This window comes from Prunus dulcis, chromosome 2 (assembly GCF_902201215.1).
Source record: "Prunus dulcis chromosome 2, ALMONDv2, whole genome shotgun sequence".
Classification (NCBI taxonomy): Eukaryota; Viridiplantae; Streptophyta; class Magnoliopsida; order Rosales; family Rosaceae; genus Prunus; species Prunus dulcis.
In genome coordinates, this window is record NC_047651.1 from 25,577,153 (window position 1) to 25,598,986 (window position 21,834).

Below are 21,834 nucleotides of genomic sequence, written 5' to 3' on the forward strand. Positions count from 1 at the left end.
GGAAATCCATCAAGAAATAGCCCATTTAGGTATGGCCCGGACAGACATTGTCTTTAAATTGTCTCACCCCAACTAATTTCCGATGACAAACGTTAACCGTTGGTTAAGACTGTAAATAAAAAGCTCCATTTGAGCCGAGAGAAACCATTTTTATCACGAACATGGTCGCTGTATACGCTTTGTTCACGCACGCTTTTCCCTCTTCTTCTTCTGAATCTCTCTTTTCATTCCCACCATCTCCTCGGCCTACTGCTTATTTCGCACCACCTTCACTTTCAACCTTCCGTAACCATGAATGGTTTTCTCTGTTAAAGTTCACTAGAACCCCGAGGGCTGAACCAAAACCATTGTTAACCCAAGTGGGTCTGCGACCCAATCAACGGATTCTTATCCAATGCCGTTACATCAACTCCGCCACCAATGCTCTCGCCGAAATAGGTAAGCAACTCTCAGAGACCTATTGTCAAACACATTGCCACAAACAAAACACAACGTGATTTTTTTTGTTATATCTTGTTTCCAGGGATGCTCTTCTCATTCTTTCAAGAAATTGGGATCGACGGGGAAGAAGCCCAAGTGGTTTTGGACAAGAACCCAGCACTCACGTCGACGTCTTTGGATTTACTACGTACTCGGATTCTTTCCTTCCGCTCTGTTGGAGTTGATGGCCTTGAGCTTTCTCGCTTGATTACCAAATGTCCAAGTCTATTAACAGCTGACGAAATTGATGCTTTCCTACATTTTGTGCGCCATGATTTTGAAGGAAAGATTGAGCCGCCGCAGCTGAAGCGCCTTTTCGGTACAACAGAAGCAAGATTCTTGGTGGGTTTTGATCAAAAAGTCAGATTGCTTCTTCACCGAGGAGTTCCCCGTGAGAAGATTTTTGATGTTCTGAACAAACTTAATTTGTACAAGGCTTTGTGCCTCAAGTCAGTTGAAGAAATTGAAAGGACCATCGCATTCTTGAGCCGCTTTGGTGGAATCGACTTGATTGTGAGGCGTCCCACACTACTCAATTATGATCTAGACACCCAGCTGGTTCCAAGAGTTGGGTTTCTCACAGAGCTTAGCGGCGGAGATGAGGATGCCACAGGGACTTTGTTGGGTAAGCTCCCTGCAATTTTGAGTTACACCGTGGATCACACGAAAGGCCATGTAGAGCTATTGAGGTCGTTGGCCGGCCTAACTGATGAGCAAATATTCAAATTTTTGCTTGTTTTCCCCAATGTGGTGAGCGCCAGCAGGGAGAGGAAATTGCGTCCTAGAATTCATTTTCTCAAGCAATGTGGGTATAGCTCAAATGATATCTACAAGTTCTTGATTAAAGCACCCTTGTTTCTAGGCTTGTCATTTGAAGACAACCTTGCATATAAACTTGCCTTTTTGGTGAAGATTGGGTACAAATATAGAACCAAGGACATGGCTGCAGCAATGGGATCCGCCACCAGGACAAGCTGTGATAATTTGCAAAAGGTAATTGGGTTGTTCTTGAGTTATGGGCTTTCGTGCGGCGACATTGTTATCATGAGCACGAAGCATCCGCAGATACTGCAATACAGTCATAGTGCTATAGAGAAGAAGATGGAGTACTTGATAAATGAGATTGGTCGTGAAGTTGGAGAGTTATTGAACTTTCCGGCATTCCTTGGTTACAAACTTGATGACAGAATCAAAGCCAGGTATGAACTAAGGAAGAAGGTTTTAGGGGAAGGAATGTCATTGAATAAGCTCTTAACTGTTTCGTCCGAGAGATTTTCGACAAAGAAGCCAGCATATGTTGTTGAGAATGAGAATCTCAACGAGGAAATGGAAGTTTTGTCGGATAAATAATGTACCTTCTGTACCCTTCCAAGAACAAAACCACTTCGACGTTTTGAAAAAAGAACTGAGTCGCGACACCTTTTGACAGGTTATATATTAAAGCTTTTCCATATCTGTATCGGTTTTTCTATCATTCTTTCTCGTTCACCCTTTTTCACATTGATGTTATGTTAAATCTCAATTAGCATTAGGCAACTGAGAAGGAAGAGATGACTGAGCAAATGTATATGCAATGAAAGTAAAATATGTAACATCAGCTTCCTTTGTGCTGGGCACCAATGGAATTTTGTTTGTAATTGTACATCCGCAGAAACTTTCATCCATGGGTTACAAAACTATGCCTCTCAAACTCTGAATCAACGATCGTCTCATCAGGCCTCGGCCTTTAAACACTCTGTTGCCTTCAGGAATCTAAGAGGTGATTTGAAAACGTAACTGTACAGAAGGATTGCACTTTGCTAGGCCTCTTTATTCTGCCAAGGAATGTTCTCTAGCTCGTTCTATCACCACATGCCCTGATTTATCAGCTTTACCATTTCCTTTGGGTATAATAAGCCCATAACCTCCTTCTTTTCTTCTGTATATTATATTAATTTCACCTAAGCAAGAACAAAGAAAAATTTCAACCACTGGTTGATAGTAATCAAGAACAAAGAAAATAACGCAGCTGTGATTTTATTGTTCATACCAGTTTCTTCATTTCGGAAAGCATAGAAGTCATGATCAACATTTTCCAGTTGATCAACTGCTTCAGCGACAGTCAAAGGGGGCATGTCAAAGTATTTCATACGGACAATCTAGAACAAGAAGAAGAAAAGAATGAGTATAAGATGGAGAAGAACGTCATCTAGCTAGCTAACCAAAGCAGTCTAACGATTATTGGCACTATTCAACAACAACAACACAAAAACTCTTTATCTCTGCAACTTTTGCACTCAATCCCATCCTGCAGTTCTTTATAATGTTATGAGTAGAAATATCTAAAATGTTAAAAGCAGAAACATCCGCCGTACTTACAGCAAGGCCTTTGAAAACTAAGATGAACTAACCATCTGTTTCGTACACCACAATCAACAATTTCTAATGCTATAAGTTGCTTTTCAATTTTAGATAATAAAAAAACCATTAATAAAGAGAAGATGTAACGACAATTCAGTATAAAATGTGATATAACACATGTCAAATATAAAACTGAATAACTTTGGAGGAAAGTAGAAGTCCAAGAGAAAACCTCGTCATTGATGAAGTCTCCTTCCTCCTCTTGGGGAACTGTCTCTTCCTCTTCCTCTTCCACCACTATTTGTGTTGCGGGCTCCCTAACTTTCAATCTGTTAAAACCTTTCATGTGCCGACCGTGGTCTGAGTCCTTCTCCTTTATTTTCCTCAACTTCCTCTGGATGATAGAAGAAGCCAGATCTATGCTTGCATAAAGTGTCTCAGCTTCTTCCTCAGCCCGGAACACTCCATGCTTCTTCGTGAACAAAGTCACCTAAGCAAACACAAATACACAATGCCTTATGAACGAACCATTTATGGCGATTCCAGATTACCTAAACTATTCATGCCAATGCGCATAGGGTAATAATACCTCGCATCTCCTAATCCTTGGGCCTTTTCCAAACTCTCCACCTCGAACAGACAACCGAACATCAACTTCCCTGGCTAGGTGACTATGCTTTTGAACTGCCTTGCCAACCTTGTCTTCCACATGCTTCTTGACCGCTTCAGATAACTAAATTCACGGATAAAAATTTAACATTCAAAGTCCACTCCTTGTATAATTAGAGGAGAGCATTGTGGATAGAAACAGCACCAGAATCAGGGTCATCAACCAATAGTCATCAGCACATCATTGATCACATGAAAAATGCTTTGGAAGTCACCACACCTAATCAATTTATCAGAATGGGATTTACAAAATATAACCTAGATTTCTAATTTTCCACACATAATGTACTTTTCGACAAACAACATGAACGGATCATAGTAGATGTGATTTAATTCAAGTCTTCTCTGTAAGGCTTAGTCCAAAACATATACATTACAGAAAACAAAATGCTTGTAAAGCCCAAACTTTAAACTACAAGTAGAAACAAGCACTATAACCCGCCGCGTAAAACCAACAAGAGGTAAGGTAAGCTAAAAATTTATATACCTCCAAATTCCTTCCCTGTACGATCAACTTGACTGAGGAGAGTGGGCCGTCCCAGGACATCCGTACAGAGAGTGAGTTGCCATGGCACTTGTTTGTGGGTCTAATCGCAATGGAAATGGGTTTCAGATGCTTAGCGGGGTTGAAGAAAGTGGAAGAGGTAGACGATAGCGTGAAGATTTGGGGCTTTGTGAGAAGCGTCGATGAGAGAGTGGACATTGATTGAGAAGAAGCCGAAGAGGAAGAGGGATGAAGGGGGTAAAGAAAGGTTGTCTGCATCTGCAAGGAAGTAAACAGAGTAGCCATTTCGTGATACTCGCAGAGTTTAGGTTTGGGATAAGTTTCCGGAAGTGTTTGGATAGATGGAAAGTTGAAAGGAAAATGAAAGAAAATCAATAAGAGGGGTTTTAGGAGCAGAGTTATGGGTTCTAGAGCAAGCGGACAAGATGACAGAAATGGATATACCATGTCACACGTGGCAATTTCACACATTATCCACTTCATCCTCTACAGTTAAGTGTAAGACACAGTAGAAATCTTAACCGCATATCTTCTGTACTTACGTGATTGGACGGTGTAGATTGGATGGTTTTCTTTGGTTGATTCAACGTCTACATTCAATGCCTCAAAGAGGGGCACCCACCGACACGTGTTTGTGTTGTAGTGATTGGCCTGATGGCTCGTGGTCATGGTACGTTGGATCCGAGATCGTCCCAACGCATTTGTTGAGTGCCAAAATTCCATTTGTCCGAATCCTTCCCGTTCGGATAGGCACGTCTCTGGATACGTTTAGTCCAACATGTTATATGGCAGACCACATAATTGACCCCCAAAAAAAAAAAAAAAAAAAAACCCCAAAAATAACTTTCGGTCGCGTGAGAATTATTTGTCAAGTTGGAACCTTTTTTTCATTATTGAAAAAAATAAATAATAAAAAACCGGAGGTGGCCCGTCCCAATTCCATTTTTTCAGGTCTGGCCCATTTTTCAACTCAACAGCCCAAACCCACTTTTCCATCTTGGTTCCACCTATATGCACATTAGAGCAAGTCCAGCAGCAGGAGGTGGACTCGGGCTGGGGGGGGGGGGGGGTGGTTTGGGAAAAAAATAGGTTTCCAGCAGTAGAAGGCAGCCCGGGCAAGAGGTGGGGGCCACGAGACTGGGCTGGCCCGAGGTGGAGTTCGGCCCGAGCAAGCGCCCGTGGGCGGTGACGTCATCGCTGACGCCAGGCTTGCGTCTGCCCTCCAATGCACGCGCCAACGTTAAAAAAAATTTCAAACGACGCGCTACAGTAGCCGCCAACGGCAACATTCCACGTTGCAGCCTATTAGCTCTCCGATTGTTTTTTTTTCTTCAATCCAACGGCAGGCAATTTTTCTGCAATAAAAAATTGAAAAAAAATACACAAAAATTATTGAATTTTTTTTTGTATAAATACCAACCAATACTCTTCACTTTTAACACCAAATCCTCTTACATTTTCTTCTCCTTCTACTATTATTCACTTTCTCCTCAATATTTATTCACTTTCTACTCAATATTTTTTCACTTTCAAGTTGTATTTTTGTCTATCATATTATGGGTTCTTCTACTGAAAATGGAGGGGCATGGAGCATGATGGAAGATGTTAGCTTGTGTGAGGCTTGGGTCCAAGTTAGTCATTGTCCCGTAACGGGCAATGAGATTAAATTTTCTCATATGTGGAAAAAAATTCATCAAGCATTTTGTGAAAGGGCAATTGGTTCTACACGTACAGAAATGACATTATCCAGTAGGTGGAAAGTTCTTAATAAAGAGTTGGCGAAATGGAGAAATGCCTTAGCAAAAGCGATGGACAACCATCGAAGCGGAGAAAACCTTAGCAGTGAGGTAAATTATTTGTCATTTTCGTTCTATTAATTTCTATGTCATATTAATTTTTATTTAAATATTTCTTGCAATTTATATATTTTGTTAATATGTCTCTAGTTTTTTTTTTACATGTTGCATTGCCAATATTTTTTAAAGTTTCTTGCATTTTTTCCATTTAATTTTTTTTTATTATAGATTATGCAAGCACAAATGTGGTTTGGTGCTACTGGGTAAGGGAAAAAAAGTTTCAACCATACCCATTGTTGGGAGGTGGTGAAGATTTGTAAGAGATTCCAAATTATTCCAACCGGTCTGACGGTAGTCTTGAACGAGACTCCACTTCATGAGACGCCGGCATCGGATTCACCTATGGATTCCCCGATGAGTCAAGACTCACCTATTGAAAAGGAGCCAAGGCCTATTGTGTAACACCCCGATCCCAAATTTCCCCAAATTTAACCCTTATTTAATTATTTAATTATTTAAGGGTATTTTAGTCATATTTTTAGCCGGAGAGAGTTTGGGACCGTGACTTGTATTTTTGGATAGGTCGTGCTGAGACGAGCTCATAGACACGTAGTGGGCTCGAATCGGAGTTGTAACGAGAGAGATATGGTCAAAAGAAACCCAGTGGCACAACCGTAAATATTTCGAAATGGGATTTTTTATAAAAATCTGGTTTTCTCTCTCTCTCTCTCTCTCTCTCTCTCTCTCTCTCTCGTCGGCCCTCTCTCTCTCTCTCCTCGTATCTCCGGCCACCGGCCGCGGCTGCGGTCGGGACCGGTGCCAAAAGGACCGGCTCGGCCTCGGCGTCACGACCCAGCCCTCCCCCGAGATCGGCCGCCGCTCCAGCCGCCGGAAAATGGCGATTTTCGCCCGAACTTCGCCGGCTCCGATCTCCCTCCTCCGGCCGCCATTTCTGGCGATCAAGGTATGGAAATTCATCCCCTCTGCATGTTCTAGCTGATGGTTGGGTAGGAATTGATCGATTCGTAGCGTAGGCAATTCGATTTTCGAATTGAAAATCGGCCGAACTTCGGCCGCCGTGATCGGCCATTTTCGGCCACTTTTTGGGGGTTGTCCAAGAACAAAAGTGACTCCAAATGGGGTGTTTTACCTAGGGTAGGAGTTTGGAGTCTCGGTTCCAAGATTTTTCGACGGACCGTAATCGCTTTGGACACCCGGTCTGCCCGCGCGTGTGGCGGCGCGTGGGCGAGGGTGGTGGCTTGTCTCTGGGCAGTTTTGAGGTCCTCGTGCCGTCACGAGCGCGTAGGATTTCGCGGATCTCAATTCGGACGTCGTTTGACTATCGAACGGATATCGCCTATCGGGCGTTATCCGGGTTCGATAGGTTGGGACCGTCGGATGGTCCCAAATTTAATATATGTTAATCTGGGTAATTCTAGGATCGTTTAGGAATTCACGGATCGTGAATCGGAGCCCCGGATGTTCCGATTCAATAATTTAAAGTTTATATTTTATATTAATCGTTAGATCGTACGATCGTGAGCGATCCGACCGTCCGATCTGAACCAAACTTGTAGGACAAGTGTCCTATACCTTATAGAACCTATAGGAACTTTCGGATCGGAGTTTGGAGGTCGTGGTCCCCGTGGGCCCGTTTGACCAGGGTTAGGGTAGTTTGACCCTTGATTGACCGTGAGTCTTCCGGAGTAATCTCACCTTTCTTGGGGGATTATCGGGTGCTAGACTCTTGTGAAGGGTTACACAATATTAGAATTAATATTTATTATTATAATTATAATAAGTTGGTACAAGAGTACAAAAGAGTCTAGAATGTCAGTTCGGAGTACTATACGCACTACCTTAGGTACCTCCCCGGATATTTGGGATTTACTATAAGCACCACCAAGTGAAAGTTAGGTCCCACGTGGCGTAGGTTATCCGGCGTGTGGACAGACCCCATACGTGGCGTTGGTTGTACCGGCGTATGGGAAGATATTGTAGTACTGTGTTGAGGTCGCACGTGGCGTAGGTTATCCGGCGTGTCGACAGGCCCCATATGTGGCGTTGGTTGTACCGGCGTATGGGGAGTTATGTGATATGATGTGTTGGGTCCCACGTGGCGTAGGTTATCCGGCGTGCGGACAGACCCCATACGTGGCGTTGGTTGTACCGGCGTATGGGGAGATTTGTGATATGATGTTCAGGTCTCACGTGGCGTAGGTTATCCGGCGTTGAGACAGGCCCCATACGTGGCGTTGGTTGTACCGGCGTATGGGGAGATTGTGAGATACTATGTTGAGGTCGCACGTGGCGTAGGTTATCCGGCGTGTTGACAGGCCCCATACGTGGCGTTGGTAGTACCGGCGTATGGGGAGATTACGTGAATTAAGAGAAAACGGATTAAGGTATTGCCTATATGTGGAATTAGGTTTTAAGAGAGAACTACGTGTGGCTTGATCCCTCAAGGAGGGTACGTAGGCAGCCTAAGGTTGTTAGGTGCAGCCGCAGACTAAATGTTAGTCTTAATTTGTATTTGAATCGTTTGGTAGTTGGTTGAGAATTTTTGGAAGGCCGAAGGCCATGTATGTAAATTGCATGAATTTATATTGTGCATGCTGCCAGTTGGGAATATAAATTGTGTTTTTATGCAGGTATAAATTTTGGGAAATGTCCAATTTATAGGGGAGACTCTGCCGAAATTTCGACAGAAAGTCTCGGTCTTTAGTAAGTGGGCCCGGCATCGGGGTGATGTCAGGAATTCCAAAGGATTTGTCTCGGATTTTGGGAAAATTCGGGGCGGGTCCTTTCATATTGGGAGGAAGGCGGCGAAGGCGAAGAGAAGGAGCAATTCTAGCAAGAATGCATCTAAATTTTTGGAGGAACTTTCAAAGCACCAAGCCATGAGAATTGAAATGGACTTGAAACAACAAGAGCACGATATGGCTATTCAACTAGAATATGCAAAAGAAAGGGAGTATGTACGCAAAGAAAGGGAGTATGTACGCGAACAAAACATTGAAAAAAAAGATCGGGAAACCATGGCCATGGATACAAGCCATATGTCACCTGAAACAAAACAATTTTGGAAGCTAGAACGAAGGGATGTTTTGACGAATACTTTTTCGTGACGATGGACCTAGCAACACGGATTGGTTAAATGATGAAAACCATTAAAATAGTTTGCTTGCCTTTCATGTCTTAGTTTACTTGCCTTTTATTTCATTGTATTTTTTGTTTTGTTTAATTCATGTATTTTATTTTATTAGTTGTATTGCTTTTCTTTTAGTGATTAAAGAAAATATTCAACAAAAATCCTTTTTATTCAAAACATTTCATACATAAAAAACAAACCACAACCAAAGCATTAAAAAAAAAACAAACCACAACCAAAGCAAAAAAAATAAACAAACCATAACCAAAGCATAAAAAATAAACAAACCACAACCAAAGCATAAAAAATAAACAACCCACAACCAAAGCATAAAAAATAAACAACCCACAACTAAAAATAATAAAGTATAAAAAAAACAAAGCATAACTAAAAATACAACATAAACATAATAAATTAAAAAAAAACATCTTCACTTCACTTCATTCACCTTCATTGCCTTTCACCGCCCATAAATGCTCCATCAAGTCAACTTGACGGTGTTCATGAATATACGACGATTGCATCTCCGTGTAGCGATCAATCATACGGGGCATGAAACTACCGTCTCTAACCAACGGTTCATGCTGCACTGGTTCTCCATTTGGCCCCACTGGTTTTTCATAAATTCGTGTTAGGGCCGTGTCCATGGGATTTGGTTCATACACTTCATCAACATCGTAATCATATTCATCTTCCACAATCATGTTATGGAGGATGATACAAGTCATCATTATACTCCTAAGCACCTCCTCGTCAAATAGACGTGCCGCGCCCCTGATAATAGCCCACCGGGCTTGAAGGATACCAAAGCACCTCTCAACATCTTTTCTGTACCCCTCTTGATAGCGAGCAAAAAAATTTTGCTTATGAGATCGGGGATGTGGAATTGTTTTCACAAATGTTGTCCACCTCGGGTAGATGCCATCAGCTAGATAATACCCATTCTGGTAGATGGTATTGTTAATTTCATATGTGATATTTGGGGCTTCACCTCTCAAAACATCATTGAACACCGGGGATTGACCTAGGACATTCAAATCGTTTTGAGATCCGGCAACTCCGAAGAAGGCGTGCCAAACCCATGTATCAAAACCAGCAACTGCTTCCAGGATGATACTTTTCTGCCCTTTTCTATTTCCGTAATCCCCTTGCCAAGCAGTTGGACAATTTTTCCACTGCCAGTGCATGCAGTCAATGCTACCAATCATGCCAGGAAATCCTCGAGACTCAGCTTTTTGGAGAAGCCGTTGCAGGTCCCTGGGCGTAGATCTGCGTAGGTAGTCTCTGGTGTACAGAGTTTCCATTGCATCACAAAATCGCACCAAGCTCTCCAAAACAGTGGACTTCCCCATCTGAGCAATCTCATCCACCTGATCAGCAGATGACCCATACGCCAACATTCATATCACAGCTGTGAACTTCTGCTCTGGAAGAAGTCCCAAATTTCCAGCACAATTTCTCTTTTGAACAAAATATTCATCATAATTGCAAATATCATGCATGACTTTATTGAACAAATGGGGTTGCATTCTATATCTCCCTCGAAAATGAACATCAGAGTACAGAGATTGTGGGATAAAATAATCTTCCATAAGATTCTTACCCCGAGAATGTCTATGTCTGTCCACATTTGGGCCACGGCCTTCTCGTGAACCACGGCGACTCTGGTTTTCTTCCTTCAGCAAAGCAACTGCTATGCCAAGTTGCTCATCTAGTTCTCTCTGCGCCCTTTTGCTTGCAGCTCGTCTACGCATTCTTTCTCTAGTTTTTCGCTCTTGCCTCTCCAAAACCTCTTGCATATCTGCCATTGAGAATGAAGAATGAAATCTAAAATATGAGAAATGGAAATGTAGAGAAGAAATGGTGTGAGAGGTATGAGCTGAACCTCTGGTTTTATAGAAAAATGTACACAGATAGATATGACACGCGGCGCAATCTTAGAGGATGAAAATCTTATCTGAAATTTGAATTTCGAAATGTATCTGAAATTTGAATTTTGATTTATCTGAATTTTGAAACCGAAAATCTTATCCGATATGAATAGTATTGACACGTAGGAACCCAAAAATCTTATCCGAAAAAATTATCCAAATTAATTGTTTAAGTAAACAAAGTTGTGAAAAAAATAAAAAAATGAATAGTATTTGTCATGGCAAGCCTAAACTGCTGGAAACACACTTTGCTGAAGGGGGCAAGGGCAGCCACTATTCACGTAAATAGTAGCTGCCCTAGGGCTCCTCTTGCCATGGCAAGGGGCTAACTGGTAGAAATGCTCTTATAGCTGCAGATTTTAATATGTTTTTCGACAAATTTAGTGGTATTTCTTTTTTCAATAGTAGAAGAATTCACAAATTTAAATTCCATCCTCTTTTGTTGGAACAAACTAAAGTAGATTAATATAGATTAGTGAAGCAAATACGTATTTGGTAGACACCCAGGTCATTATTTTATAAATTTAATTAAGTCAATCATTGTGCAAACGAAGAGTATGGTTTAAGGAAAAGAAACAACTAGGTTACATACAAAAAATTGAAATGGAAAATGATGCGATGTGTCTAGATGACCATCACACACACATAGCTTTTGAGAATATGGGGACTGAATGCATGGATGGATGCCATCTAGCACGGGACAATGGCCCATGAAAGAAAAAAAGGAAAGTAAATGGAGGGGTCTTTAATCTTTATCCTCTCTACTGATCTTTGTCTTAATCCCATTAAACAAATATTATAGTCACTATAATGAAGGATTTAGAGTCACTAATGTCGGTTTAGAAATATTTTAACCCATAAATAAATACTTTAATCCAATGGCAATGTGGGTATTATATATTATTGTATCCAATAGAATTCGTCAACGGCCTATCACAGCCTAACAACCACTCATTTTTATGCCCTAATGGTCAAGCTCTGAGATTGCCAAATTCATTATGACAAAAATGAACCTCCACCCAATTGCTCGGTCCATTGACTACTTTAGAGTTCAAGGCCACAAATGAACTTCCACCCACTAGTGCTCCACGTGTCTCAATCCTGTCCATGGGATCCATCGCCTCCTCCTTATGCACTCAAAAATATCTGCCAAAAGATCTTAATATTATATCTTCCCTCCAGGGACCCACAACCTTGCCACCTGTCTCCACCCAAAAATCTTCCGAGAAAAAAATGATTTCTTTAAAATCTGGACCACCAAATGCAGAAGCCAATGACGCCTCGCCTTTTGATCAATCTATGGCCCTAGTCTTAGATTGGGTTGATGACGTGGCACCACCAGGTCCCACCCAGAACAGTTGTTCGAGATATTTTCCTCTCTCGTGGTAGGTTAAGATATTTAACACCGTTAGATTTCGTGGGAATCGGTATCGTCGCCGTCCGATTACCTTCACTAAACTTCAGACTGAGAATTCAGATATTTTTTCAGCAGAGAAAAAGTTCTCTCCTTTTAGCCAAGGATTCAGATATTGAGAATTCGAATTCTCCAGCTGCTTCACTGAGACACAAAAGACTCTCTGTTTCCTCCGTGGGTTCAACCAACGTGAGACACAGAGAAGAAAATAGAAAATATAAAATATAAAATGGGTGAGCCGGTTCTGAGTAGTGAGGACATGGAAGCGAAACTGAAAGCAGAGGGTGAAGCGAAGAAAGACAGGGTAGAGACAGAGAAGAAGGATGGGGGTGAGTGTGACTCTTCAGTTGGGACAATGAGGTGGGATAAGCTGTTGCCTACCATGAACATGAGGGTCTTGTTGGTCGAAGCTGATGACTCCACCAGGCATATTATAGCTGCGCTTCTTAGGAAATGTAGCTACAGAGGTCAGTGGCTCTTTTCTTTCCTGGCTGCTCTGCTGTGCTGTTGTTGCTTTTGCTTAAAGTCTTGGTTTTGTTCAATTATCTAGCGTCTTTTGCTAAATAATCAACTGGGTTGTTTTTGGCGATCGTTTGTTGGTGTGTGTTAAGCTTGTGTTCATCTAATGAGTTAGATGATTTGCTTTTTCTTTTTCTTTTCTCTCTTTTTCTTTCTTAATTATAAAGATTAGGTATTCTATTTCTGGGCCTGTGCGGATGAATAATTGAAGAATTTTGTTGAATTAGCTTGAAGTTGAAGCCTGTGCTGACAAGGAACATAGGCCAATAGTAGTAAATTTGTTTATAATTAACCATAACCAGGAAGACTTCTAGTTCTAAGTTCTAATTACAGTGAGAGAATGGTTTCTTTCTACTTTCACGTGTCTCGAGTTTATTGAATAAAGGGGTTAATGGTTCAAGTCACTCTTTTTGGCATTTGCTGCTTCTTGTTAGTAGTACAGATAATATATTGCAGGTTTTATCGCTAAAAGGCTTATATTTTCTGTTAAAGCAAGAAACTTTTCAGGCTAGTGTTATTAAGGGTCTGTGTTAAGGCTGACACATTACCCATTGAACTTCATATGGATCTTGTTTTTGTTTGAGCAGTTGCTGCTGTACCTGACGGCTTAAAAGCTTGGGAGATACTGAAGGCACGACCGCATAACATAGACCTCATACTGACAGAAATAGATCTGCCGTCAATATCTGGATTCGCTTTGCTTTCGCTAATCATGGACCATGAGATCTGCAAAAACATTCCTGTTATAAGTATGTTTTACAAAACAAATAATTGTGGATATGACATATTAACTGATTTGATTTTTCACCGCAGTGGTGTTTAACGAAAGAATTTTCCCTTCTTTTGTGATCTTGCAGTGATGTCCTCCCAAGATTCAATTAGCACAGTTTACAAATGCATGATGCGAGGTGTTTCTGATTATCTAGTTAAGCCTATTAGGAAGAATGAGCTGACAAATCTATGGCAGCATGTTTGGAGGAGGCAATCTGTATGCCTTCTTAACTTTCTGTTCTTTCTTTAGTTTAGTTTGGAAATCTTGTCTTACTGTTTCTGACTAAACCTTTATTGAATTTTATTGTCAATCAGTTAACCCGAAATTGCCCCCAGGATGAGAGTGTTGGACAACAAAAAAATGAAGCCACTTCTGAAAACGATGCGGCAAGCAATCATTCAAGTGGCTGTGGGCCATCTGTTCAAAGAAACAAGGAGAACATGGAGAAAGGGACCGATTCTCAGGTTTGTGTTTCATATTTTTTACATGGCACAGAGAAAGCATTAATTAGCTTGTCTTTAAATGTCTTGTAAAGTGGACTGACAACCCTTCAAGCAAGTGTAGAATTGTAATGACCAACCTATCTAATGCCCAGAATGCTTGATGTATGTGTAAATCAATTTAGGTTGGCTACATGAAGTTTTCGGTAGACTGACTGCATGCTTTCTGTCTCTTGTAGAGCTCTTGCACGAAGCCGGACTTCGAAACTGAGAGTGCCCCGGTGGATATGCAGGAATTTTCGCAGCAAATCAAGAGCCAAAATTTTCTGGGTGACTTGAGAATGCAAAAAGATGAAGCAAACATCAATTTTGGCGAGAAATTGGTTATGCACAAAAATGCAGCTAGAGGTATTACAGCTTTACCTTTCCAATTTAGTAGCTTCTTGTCTATTCAGTCTGGTAGGAAGGCCTGTTAACATTTTACAATGTGTCTATCAAATTAGGGCCATCCGTTGATGCCTATGAGGACATGGACACAGCAATTTCACTAGGCGAGGGTGTCAGTCCAGAAAGTCATAGGAGGGATGCTAATATGGCTAGTGAAGCTTGTGACAATAACGATCTCCTTGTCAACTCTTCTAAAGATGCCACTGACTTTTTTGGAGTATTTAATAATTATCCAAACAGAAACCAGAGAAATTCTTCTTCAAGTAATAGACCTAGAACTTTTGATTCTGCTCCACACTTGGATCTCTCCTTGAGAAGATCTGATTCCAGTGGCTTTGAGAATCAAACTACTGAGAAAAGGCATACTCTTGGCCATTCTAATGCCTCAGCCTTTTCAAGGTGAGTTTCCATTTTCATTTTCTGCACTTGATTTTTGTGATTTGTGGACATCAGTTTACTCTTTCACTGGACTTATTTTCTAATTCTATCAATGATCCATCTTGCAGATACATCAACAGGCCAATGCAGCCCCAGAGTACAACATTGGCTGGTGTTTGTGATGAACAAAAGGCACATGAAACTAAATTTGAAAAGCAAGCATCCAATACAAATGCTGATTGCGATACACCTGGTACAACTTCAAGTATTCCCAGGAGTATTATCACTCTAGCTACAGGACAATCTAACCAATCTGAAATTGGAACATCATGCCATGGGCAGAGACTATTTCCTCTTCCAGTTCCTGTGAAAGGTATAAGGTTTAATAATCTAGGCAATGGGTATGTTACTGCACCGCCTCCAATGTTTTGTACACAATCAAGTCCATCACCAATGCCAAGTTCAGCTGCTCAGCAGGAATCCTCATTCCTAATGAATACATTTTATCCGGCAAATCTTCAAAAAGATAAATCTGAGCAAGTATACGGCACACTGTATCAACATGCCAAAGCTCCCATGGAACAAACTCTGCACAATCAGGATCAAAGATTTGATGAGGACCGAGGGCATATTTCTTCAACAACAGATCAGAGTGCAAGTAGTAGTTTCTGTAATGGTACTGCAGGTCATCTTAATACCATGGGTTATGGAAGTGCTTGTGGAAGTAATAGCAATGTTGATCAGGGAGCTATATTTAGGACTGCTCCAGAGAGCAAGAATGAGGACACTCTCTTTACTCACAGTGGAAATTCTCATCGGTCCATCCAAAGAGAAGCAGCTCTAAACAAGTTCCGCTTGAAGCGGAAAGATAGATGCTATGACAAGAAGGTACATCAATATCTTCGTTATCCTTTCTATAATGACTCTCACTTTTACTAATACCATTGCTTCTCTCCCAAAACCCGTCCCCAAAAAAAACGAAGATTTTCAAATCAAACTATGCTGTAATTCTAATTCCTTAACGAGATTTTTGATTCACAGGTTCGTTACGAGAGCAGAAAGAAACTTGCAGAGCAGCGTCCCAGAATAAAAGGGCAGTTTGTTCGTCAAGTGAATACTGATCCTTCACCTGCAGAAGTTGATGTCAATACATATGATAGTTAACTACATGGTTTCTTGTACTTAAAGTTAATTAAGATAGCAGGATGAGTACTATAGCTCTGGTACACCATTTTCAGTTTTTGAATCTGATACCAAGAAGCAAAGATGAAGAGAAAAATACAGGTCTGAAGATGCTTCTGACACCACTTCCATATTCATCTTGTTTGTGGATATCCATTAACTCATATTATCACCGTATCCCTTTTAAAATAGGGTTGTACATGTTTTTTTTCCTTTAAAATTTCCTTAGGGCTGCTTAGTCATAGGTTTGTTCATTCAGAATTTCAGATCTTAGTTGGTATACAGACTTAATTTATACTTATCATCTTGTAATTTGAGACGGCAAGAAGGAGAACTGTTTCATTTAACAAAGGGAATTACCAAAATCAGTGTTTTATACTTGATAGTGATTATTTAGTGCCCCTTCGAACAGCTTAAATAGGTGGTGTTTTCAAACAGTGACATCTTTGAGTGCTTAATAAATATCACTTGTTTTGCAAATATAAATTCTGATTGGGGTGAACGAAAAGCGATTTCTCCACTGCAACTCCAATTCATAAATATCATTTTCTACCAGCAATAGATAGATACGTCTTTGGGTACAGCCTCCACTACTGCTGCGTGCTGCACTACTGTCCAAACAAAGACTTCACAGAGTCGTCCATGTCATCAAAATGATCATGCCTTCTTCCCACTAATTGTGGTTGGTAATTTCCCATAAGGGGTAGCCCAATTTAAAAGTTCGAAACAAGTGTTAGTTTATAGGCAACCAACTCAAAGGCTTTTCTTGGACTAATAACGCATCATGACTGAATACAAGTCATGCCGTGATGAAATTGTGCATATCTGGTTTAGCTTTGAAGGTGAAATAATGTTGGCATTTGAAGATATCAGGATACAAAAATACAAATGCATATAAACAAGAGTCAGTCTCATCACCACCAGCAGTTTGCTGGTGATCTATCAGATTCTTAGCTCTGGTTATCTTCCCAATGCAATGATTTTAGGGCCAACCAAAAAGTGACCCAACACACACTCCACAAATCTGGATTGGCTGAAGGTGATGGTGGTGGAGCCAAAGGGCTACTATCATATGCCCCATTTGAACATGTTTATCTCTAAACAATCAATGAAATGAAAAGCCAAAAAATAAATTTTTTTCTTTCCCTGTTATATAATCAAAGTCATAAAGGGACTTTTTTTGGGGACCCGGATCGAAGAAATAAGCAAAATTAAAGACGAAAGAAAAACTTTTATTAGATGAGTAAATGAGAAATCACTAAGGTGATGTGCTTTCTCTTGACACTTTGTTGAAGGGCTTAAAACCTGAAAAAGTTTCAAAAAAGCAAAAACCAAACACCTCGCAATTTCAAACGATTGAGCTACTGTAAGCCTGCAAGTCTTGTATTGTATAATATTCTCTTCATGATTCTTAACAGGAGGGTCCCTCATAATAATAAACCAAACCAAAACCAGTGGTATATTTCTGCCAAACCATAGTTTTGTCAAGTATTCACATTCAACGGCACTGACCCCCACTTTGGTGTCAACAATTTTTCCTGAGTATTCACATCGAACGGCCAATGAACGTTCATCAACTAACAGTCTTCTACCATACATGGCCTTTCCTTAACATAAAAGTAACAGATACAAAAAGTCATAATAAACCAAGAAATGAATGATTGATGATGTTTCCCAGTGATTTCCAAAAAGCCTGTTTACAGATTCTCCATGTCTTCTCTCCTTTTGAACTCTTTCTGATGCACACCTAAATAAGTTTTTTAAAATTAAAAAAAAAAACCCATAACTTGAAAACTCTCAGTCTCTATGCTTAAGCAAGGTTGCACCTTTAGTTAATTATATTTTAATCCCTAATCACAATTTTTTAATGACCATCTTGCATTTACTAGAAATAGGGAGGACAAAGATAGAGAAGGGGGCTATTGCACCATTTCTCACTCATATTCAATCAACAAGAAAAGGCTATCGGCTATTGGCTATGCCATCTCTTATTGCTCTTTTATAAATTAAAAGCCTTCACTTTCCTCTCAATTATTCCAAAAGTTTCTCCAATCTCTGATTCTGGCTAAGACAGATATTCTTCGTATCCTCTGCTTTTGATCATCATGGTAGCTCTAATTTACATTATAATTTTTGTTAAAGCATAATGGGATATGAGAAGTGTACATAAATTAATTAAACTAATAAAATTGGTTGCATGGCTTCTCTAAGATAGCAGCACAGAGCCTGCATATTCATGAATCATGTTTATTTGTCTTGATATTGACTGAATTTATACCATGGATTCAATAACCACTGTGATTGCCATGCAGATGAAAATAACAAAAAGACAATGAATGAAATGAAGAGGAGCCTCGAATATTCATGAATCAATCAAGGCATATTATAAAAAGGCAAATTGATTACCCTGTTTTCCTAATTAACAAGAAATTTTCCTCTGAAGTCCTAAGTTGTTTTCAACTCTAAAGCCGCAAAGGGGTTTACTGAAGTAGCACGACTTTCTGTATTTTCCTGTCATTCTCACTGCGCACTATTCAAACATGCAACTTTTTGCAATTGCAAGTTAGTAAGTTGGCGAATATATGTAGCAACCCATCCAATTTGCTTTTAGGAAAAGGCTAAGCTCGCTCCCCACACCGGCTTGGGCCATTCATAAATCATGCCAGAACAACCCTACCAGATGTGTTGGATTGATACACAGCAAGGATTGGAACATGGTCAACATTAATGGATGTTCTAATAATCCAATGGTTGATAATATGATTTAAGCAAACACGTAATATTTTCTTTTCAGATATCTAAAAGTGTGTGCTATACTGCTAACAGCTAATCTAAAACCACACATTCGTACACGAGTCGTCCTAATTAAATTAATAATAGTACAAATTGACGGTTTAACAATATAACATATTAAAGGTTAATATCTAAAACATTTTAATTGAACATTTAAATTGGAAGCGCATTCCAGAAGTTTACAAGTAAATATATTACAGCCAAGTCCCACAAGAAGGAGGAGCTGCCAGTCAAAAGTCCAAAGAGAGCAAAATTATTGCTACTCTCTGCTTCCCAGTGCTCTCTTTATTAACCCTCCATCATCTCCCTCCTCTTGCTTAGCCCTGTAAACCTTCTCTCTCTCTCTCTCTCTCTCTCTCTCTCTGAAAACCAATCTCTTATTCCTTCCTGCAAATGTCTCAAGCCCTCACAAAATCTCCTAAACACTGTGGCAATAAGCAAGGACTGAACATTGGAAAGCTCTACAAGAAGCTATTCCTGGTATTCTCTACACTTTCCACCACAATTCTGTCTATCATATTACTTGTTTGGCTTATCCTGCACCCCTCCAAACCAGAGTTCTCCCTCAAAGAAGCCGATATCTACCAGCTCAACCTCTCAGGCGGCCACCTTCTCAACTCCTCTGTTCAGCTCACTCTGCTTTCCAAGAACCCAAACCAGAAAGTTGGGATTTACTACGACGAGCTTAAAGTGTATGCCGCATACAAGGGTCAACAAATCACTGTTTACACTTCTCTTCCTCCCTTCTACCAAGGACATGAAGACAGCAATGTCTTGACAGCTTCTTTGGTGGGAACAGGTCTGCCTGTGGCTCCCTCCTTTGGTTATGAAGTGGGGCGTGACCAAACAGCTGGTAGACTGGTTTTAAACCTCAAAGTGATCGGAAGGCTTCGATGGAAGGTCGGGACTTGGGTCTCCGGGAAGTACAGAGTGAACGTGGACTGTCTTGCTGTCATGGCTTTTGGTCCGTCTATCCCAACTGGTCCACTCACTTCAAGGCAAGGAACTCAGTGTTCTACCACCGTATGAAATACTACTTTATCTATTTCTAACATGACATCATGACTAGCCTGCCTACATTTTTTCTTCTTCTATATATTGATTGGTTTTTTATTAATATTTGGTTGGTCATGTTGATCACGTATGTATCTTGCTCTGTTCCTCCGAAGTGTTAGTAAATTAGCAATCATATATGATTGATATATAGGACTGCATGTATTGATCATATATAAGTGAGAATGAAAAGCTTGCCTAACTCTATTGTATCTTAAGGCCAATGGTGATGAGAAGAGAAACTCAGAAAAGGGATGTTGCCATAGATTCTTTTTTGAGTAGTGGGTTTAATTTTGGGAAGGCAAGGATGGATGAGGAGTTGTTGCTGTTCTGCTTTGCTACTTTGCTACTTTGCTTGTGCTTGTGGGCATGAGGAGGAGAAAGGAAGGATTGCCGGTAAAAGACATAAAAGAGGTAATGATAGGTGAGATGCCAACAAGAAAAAGAAGAGAAAAAGGAGAGAAATCCATTATTTTCTTCGTTAAGGAATCTCCAAATTTACACTTCAACCCTCGCCTTTAAATTAGTAATCACATGAAAATGGCTTAATGCATATATGGACTCTTTCTTTGCCTCTTTTGGCAGAATCTTTGTGTGAAATATACTGTATCTTCCTTGAAGCTTGACTTAGAAATTTATATGGCTTTGTCAATTGAATATGCTGCAGAATTGTGCTGATTCTGGGCAGAAAACTCATTTGTTTTTACTTCTTTTCTCTCTCTCTCCTCTTTCAATTAAACTAGGATTAGTCAACCCATTGACTGGTTTAAAATTATAATCGAATTTTTTTGGGTAACAAGGGAACTGCCCAACAGAGACTTTAATAGATTATAGAAGCAAATCAAATGTATGACAAATAGTAATATGCTTTGGCTTTACAGCTTTACAGCTTTACAGCCTTTGAGGGAGGAGGAGGTGGATGCATTTTCACCTTTGACCGCCTCCAGTTTGATTAACTTTGAAATTAACCTTTTTGGTTCCTTCAATTAGCAAATTAACCTTAAATGCCAGGTGAAAGTGACAAATGATAGCTAATAAATCAGAGTATTATTAGTTCACACTCAAGCACTGCACTGCACTGCACTACCATCTTGCCATCTTGGCATCTTGGCATCTTGCAACACAGAAACTCTTCAATACTTGAAAATTTAAGATGCTGACAAAAAAAGCTTTCCCTGCGTCTTCAAAAAGCAAAAGGAAACAAATAATTCTAAACCCAAAAGAAAAAACATCTAGTTCCACAAATTTCAAAAGTAACACTACTTTTTAAGGATACGAAAGAAAGCTAGCGTCTCCTTACCTGATATGTTCCCCACACAATGACTCTGAATAGCTGAAAGAACCGCACAAACTTCACGACAAAACTGCTTTTAGAAATGCGTTTCAACATCCATCCGGTAATTCAATCAAAACCATAAATTTTACAAGAAAACTACAAGAGTGACACAACGGGAGCAGATTTTATGTCCTTCCACAATATAAAGAGCCATCCAACTTTATTTCCCCAGACAGAGAGACAGCGCCATGTGGGAGTCAGGGAGGGAGAAGCACTAAAAACAGAGAGCTCAAAGCATGCCAACAAAATCAAATACTACTTGTTTCTTCCATCATCTTAAACATTATTTCCTTTCATACAAAACTAACTGCTACCGCATAACATATGAATAGGCCAAAATTCAAACTTAACTTGCCATACACACAAAGATTAGCAAAGTGTCCGAACTACAAGGACTCGAAACCCTGCCTCTGTTACTCACAGCCTATGAATCCTTCTGCTATGTAGTAATGCAATGCATTTTACAGGCACCACATTAGAATTGTGAAATGCTAAAGTTCAAGATGAAACACAAATGATTTGAGTTAATAAAATGTCAACATTCTACAGACAAATACTGCAACAGTTGTTAGTTGACACAGAAGTTAATGAACAACAAGGCAATCGATCTTAAGTAGCAACAACCAAC

At 40.2% G+C, this 21,834-nt stretch overlaps 4 protein-coding genes across 4 annotated transcripts; 3 read left to right on the forward strand and 1 right to left on the reverse strand.

Moving 5' to 3' along the window:
- Window positions 1-96: 96 nt before the first annotated feature.
- Window positions 97-1,944, forward strand: LOC117617294 (transcription termination factor MTERF8, chloroplastic-like). The gene is made up of 2 exons (XM_034346622.1): window positions 97-438; window positions 524-1,944. Exons 1-2 carry the CDS (start codon window positions 162-164, stop codon window positions 1,828-1,830), a joined length of 1,584 nt encoding a protein of 527 aa, XP_034202513.1. The 5' UTR covers window positions 97-161; the 3' UTR covers window positions 1,831-1,944.
- An 87-nt stretch (window positions 1,945-2,031) lies between these two features.
- Window positions 2,032-4,411, reverse strand: LOC117617297 (ribosome-binding factor PSRP1, chloroplastic). Its single transcript, XM_034346625.1, has 5 exons — window positions 3,977-4,411; window positions 3,410-3,553; window positions 3,053-3,310; window positions 2,510-2,618; window positions 2,032-2,420 (listed from the first exon to the last, which is right to left on the reverse strand). The coding sequence occupies exons 1-5, from the start codon at window positions 4,277-4,279 to the stop codon at window positions 2,290-2,292; spliced, it is 945 nt and encodes a 314-aa protein (XP_034202516.1). The 5' UTR covers window positions 4,280-4,411; the 3' UTR covers window positions 2,032-2,289.
- Window positions 4,412-12,194: 7,783 nt separating this feature from the next.
- Window positions 12,195-16,389, forward strand: LOC117617738 (two-component response regulator-like APRR5). Its single transcript, XM_034347253.1, has 8 exons — window positions 12,195-12,753; window positions 13,393-13,554; window positions 13,663-13,793; window positions 13,892-14,041; window positions 14,257-14,425; window positions 14,521-14,863; window positions 14,971-15,730; window positions 15,884-16,389. The coding sequence occupies exons 1-8, from the start codon at window positions 12,516-12,518 to the stop codon at window positions 16,004-16,006; spliced, it is 2,076 nt and encodes a 691-aa protein (XP_034203144.1). The 5' UTR covers window positions 12,195-12,515; the 3' UTR covers window positions 16,007-16,389.
- A 2,633-nt stretch (window positions 16,390-19,022) lies between these two features.
- Window positions 19,023-20,522, forward strand: LOC117617739 (NDR1/HIN1-like protein 26). Its single transcript, XM_034347254.1, has one exon. It carries the CDS (start codon window positions 19,211-19,213, stop codon window positions 19,844-19,846), a length of 636 nt encoding a protein of 211 aa, XP_034203145.1. The 5' UTR covers window positions 19,023-19,210; the 3' UTR covers window positions 19,847-20,522.
- Window positions 20,523-21,834: the final 1,312 nt, after the last annotated feature.

Excerpts from the sequence above, each read along its gene's own strand:
- LOC117617297 (XM_034346625.1), bottom strand. The coding sequence starts at position 4,279 with ATGGCTACTCTGTTTACTTCCTTGCAGATGCAGACAACCTTTCTTTAC. Across the intron at positions 3,554-3,976 it reads TACAGGGAAGGAATTTGGAG|TTATCTGAAGCGGTCAAGAA; the intron begins GTATATAAATTT and ends CCGTGAATTTAG. Across the intron at positions 2,619-3,052 it reads GAGACTTCATCAATGACGAG|ATTGTCCGTATGAAATACTT; the intron begins GTTTTCTCTTGG and ends TTCTTGTTCTAG.
- LOC117617738 (XM_034347253.1), top strand. The coding sequence starts at position 12,516 with ATGGGTGAGCCGGTTCTGAGTAGTGAGGACATGGAAGCGAAACTGAAA. Across the intron at positions 13,794-13,891 it reads ATGTTTGGAGGAGGCAATCT|TTAACCCGAAATTGCCCCCA; the intron begins GTATGCCTTCTT and ends ATTGTCAATCAG. Across the intron at positions 14,864-14,970 it reads AATGCCTCAGCCTTTTCAAG|ATACATCAACAGGCCAATGC; the intron begins GTGAGTTTCCAT and ends TCCATCTTGCAG.
- LOC117617294 (XM_034346622.1), top strand. The coding sequence starts at position 162 with ATGGTCGCTGTATACGCTTTGTTCACGCACGCTTTTCCCTCTTCTTCT. Across the intron at positions 439-523 it reads CAATGCTCTCGCCGAAATAG|GGATGCTCTTCTCATTCTTT; the intron begins GTAAGCAACTCT and ends TCTTGTTTCCAG.
- LOC117617739 (XM_034347254.1), top strand. The coding sequence starts at position 19,211 with ATGTCTCAAGCCCTCACAAAATCTCCTAAACACTGTGGCAATAAGCAA.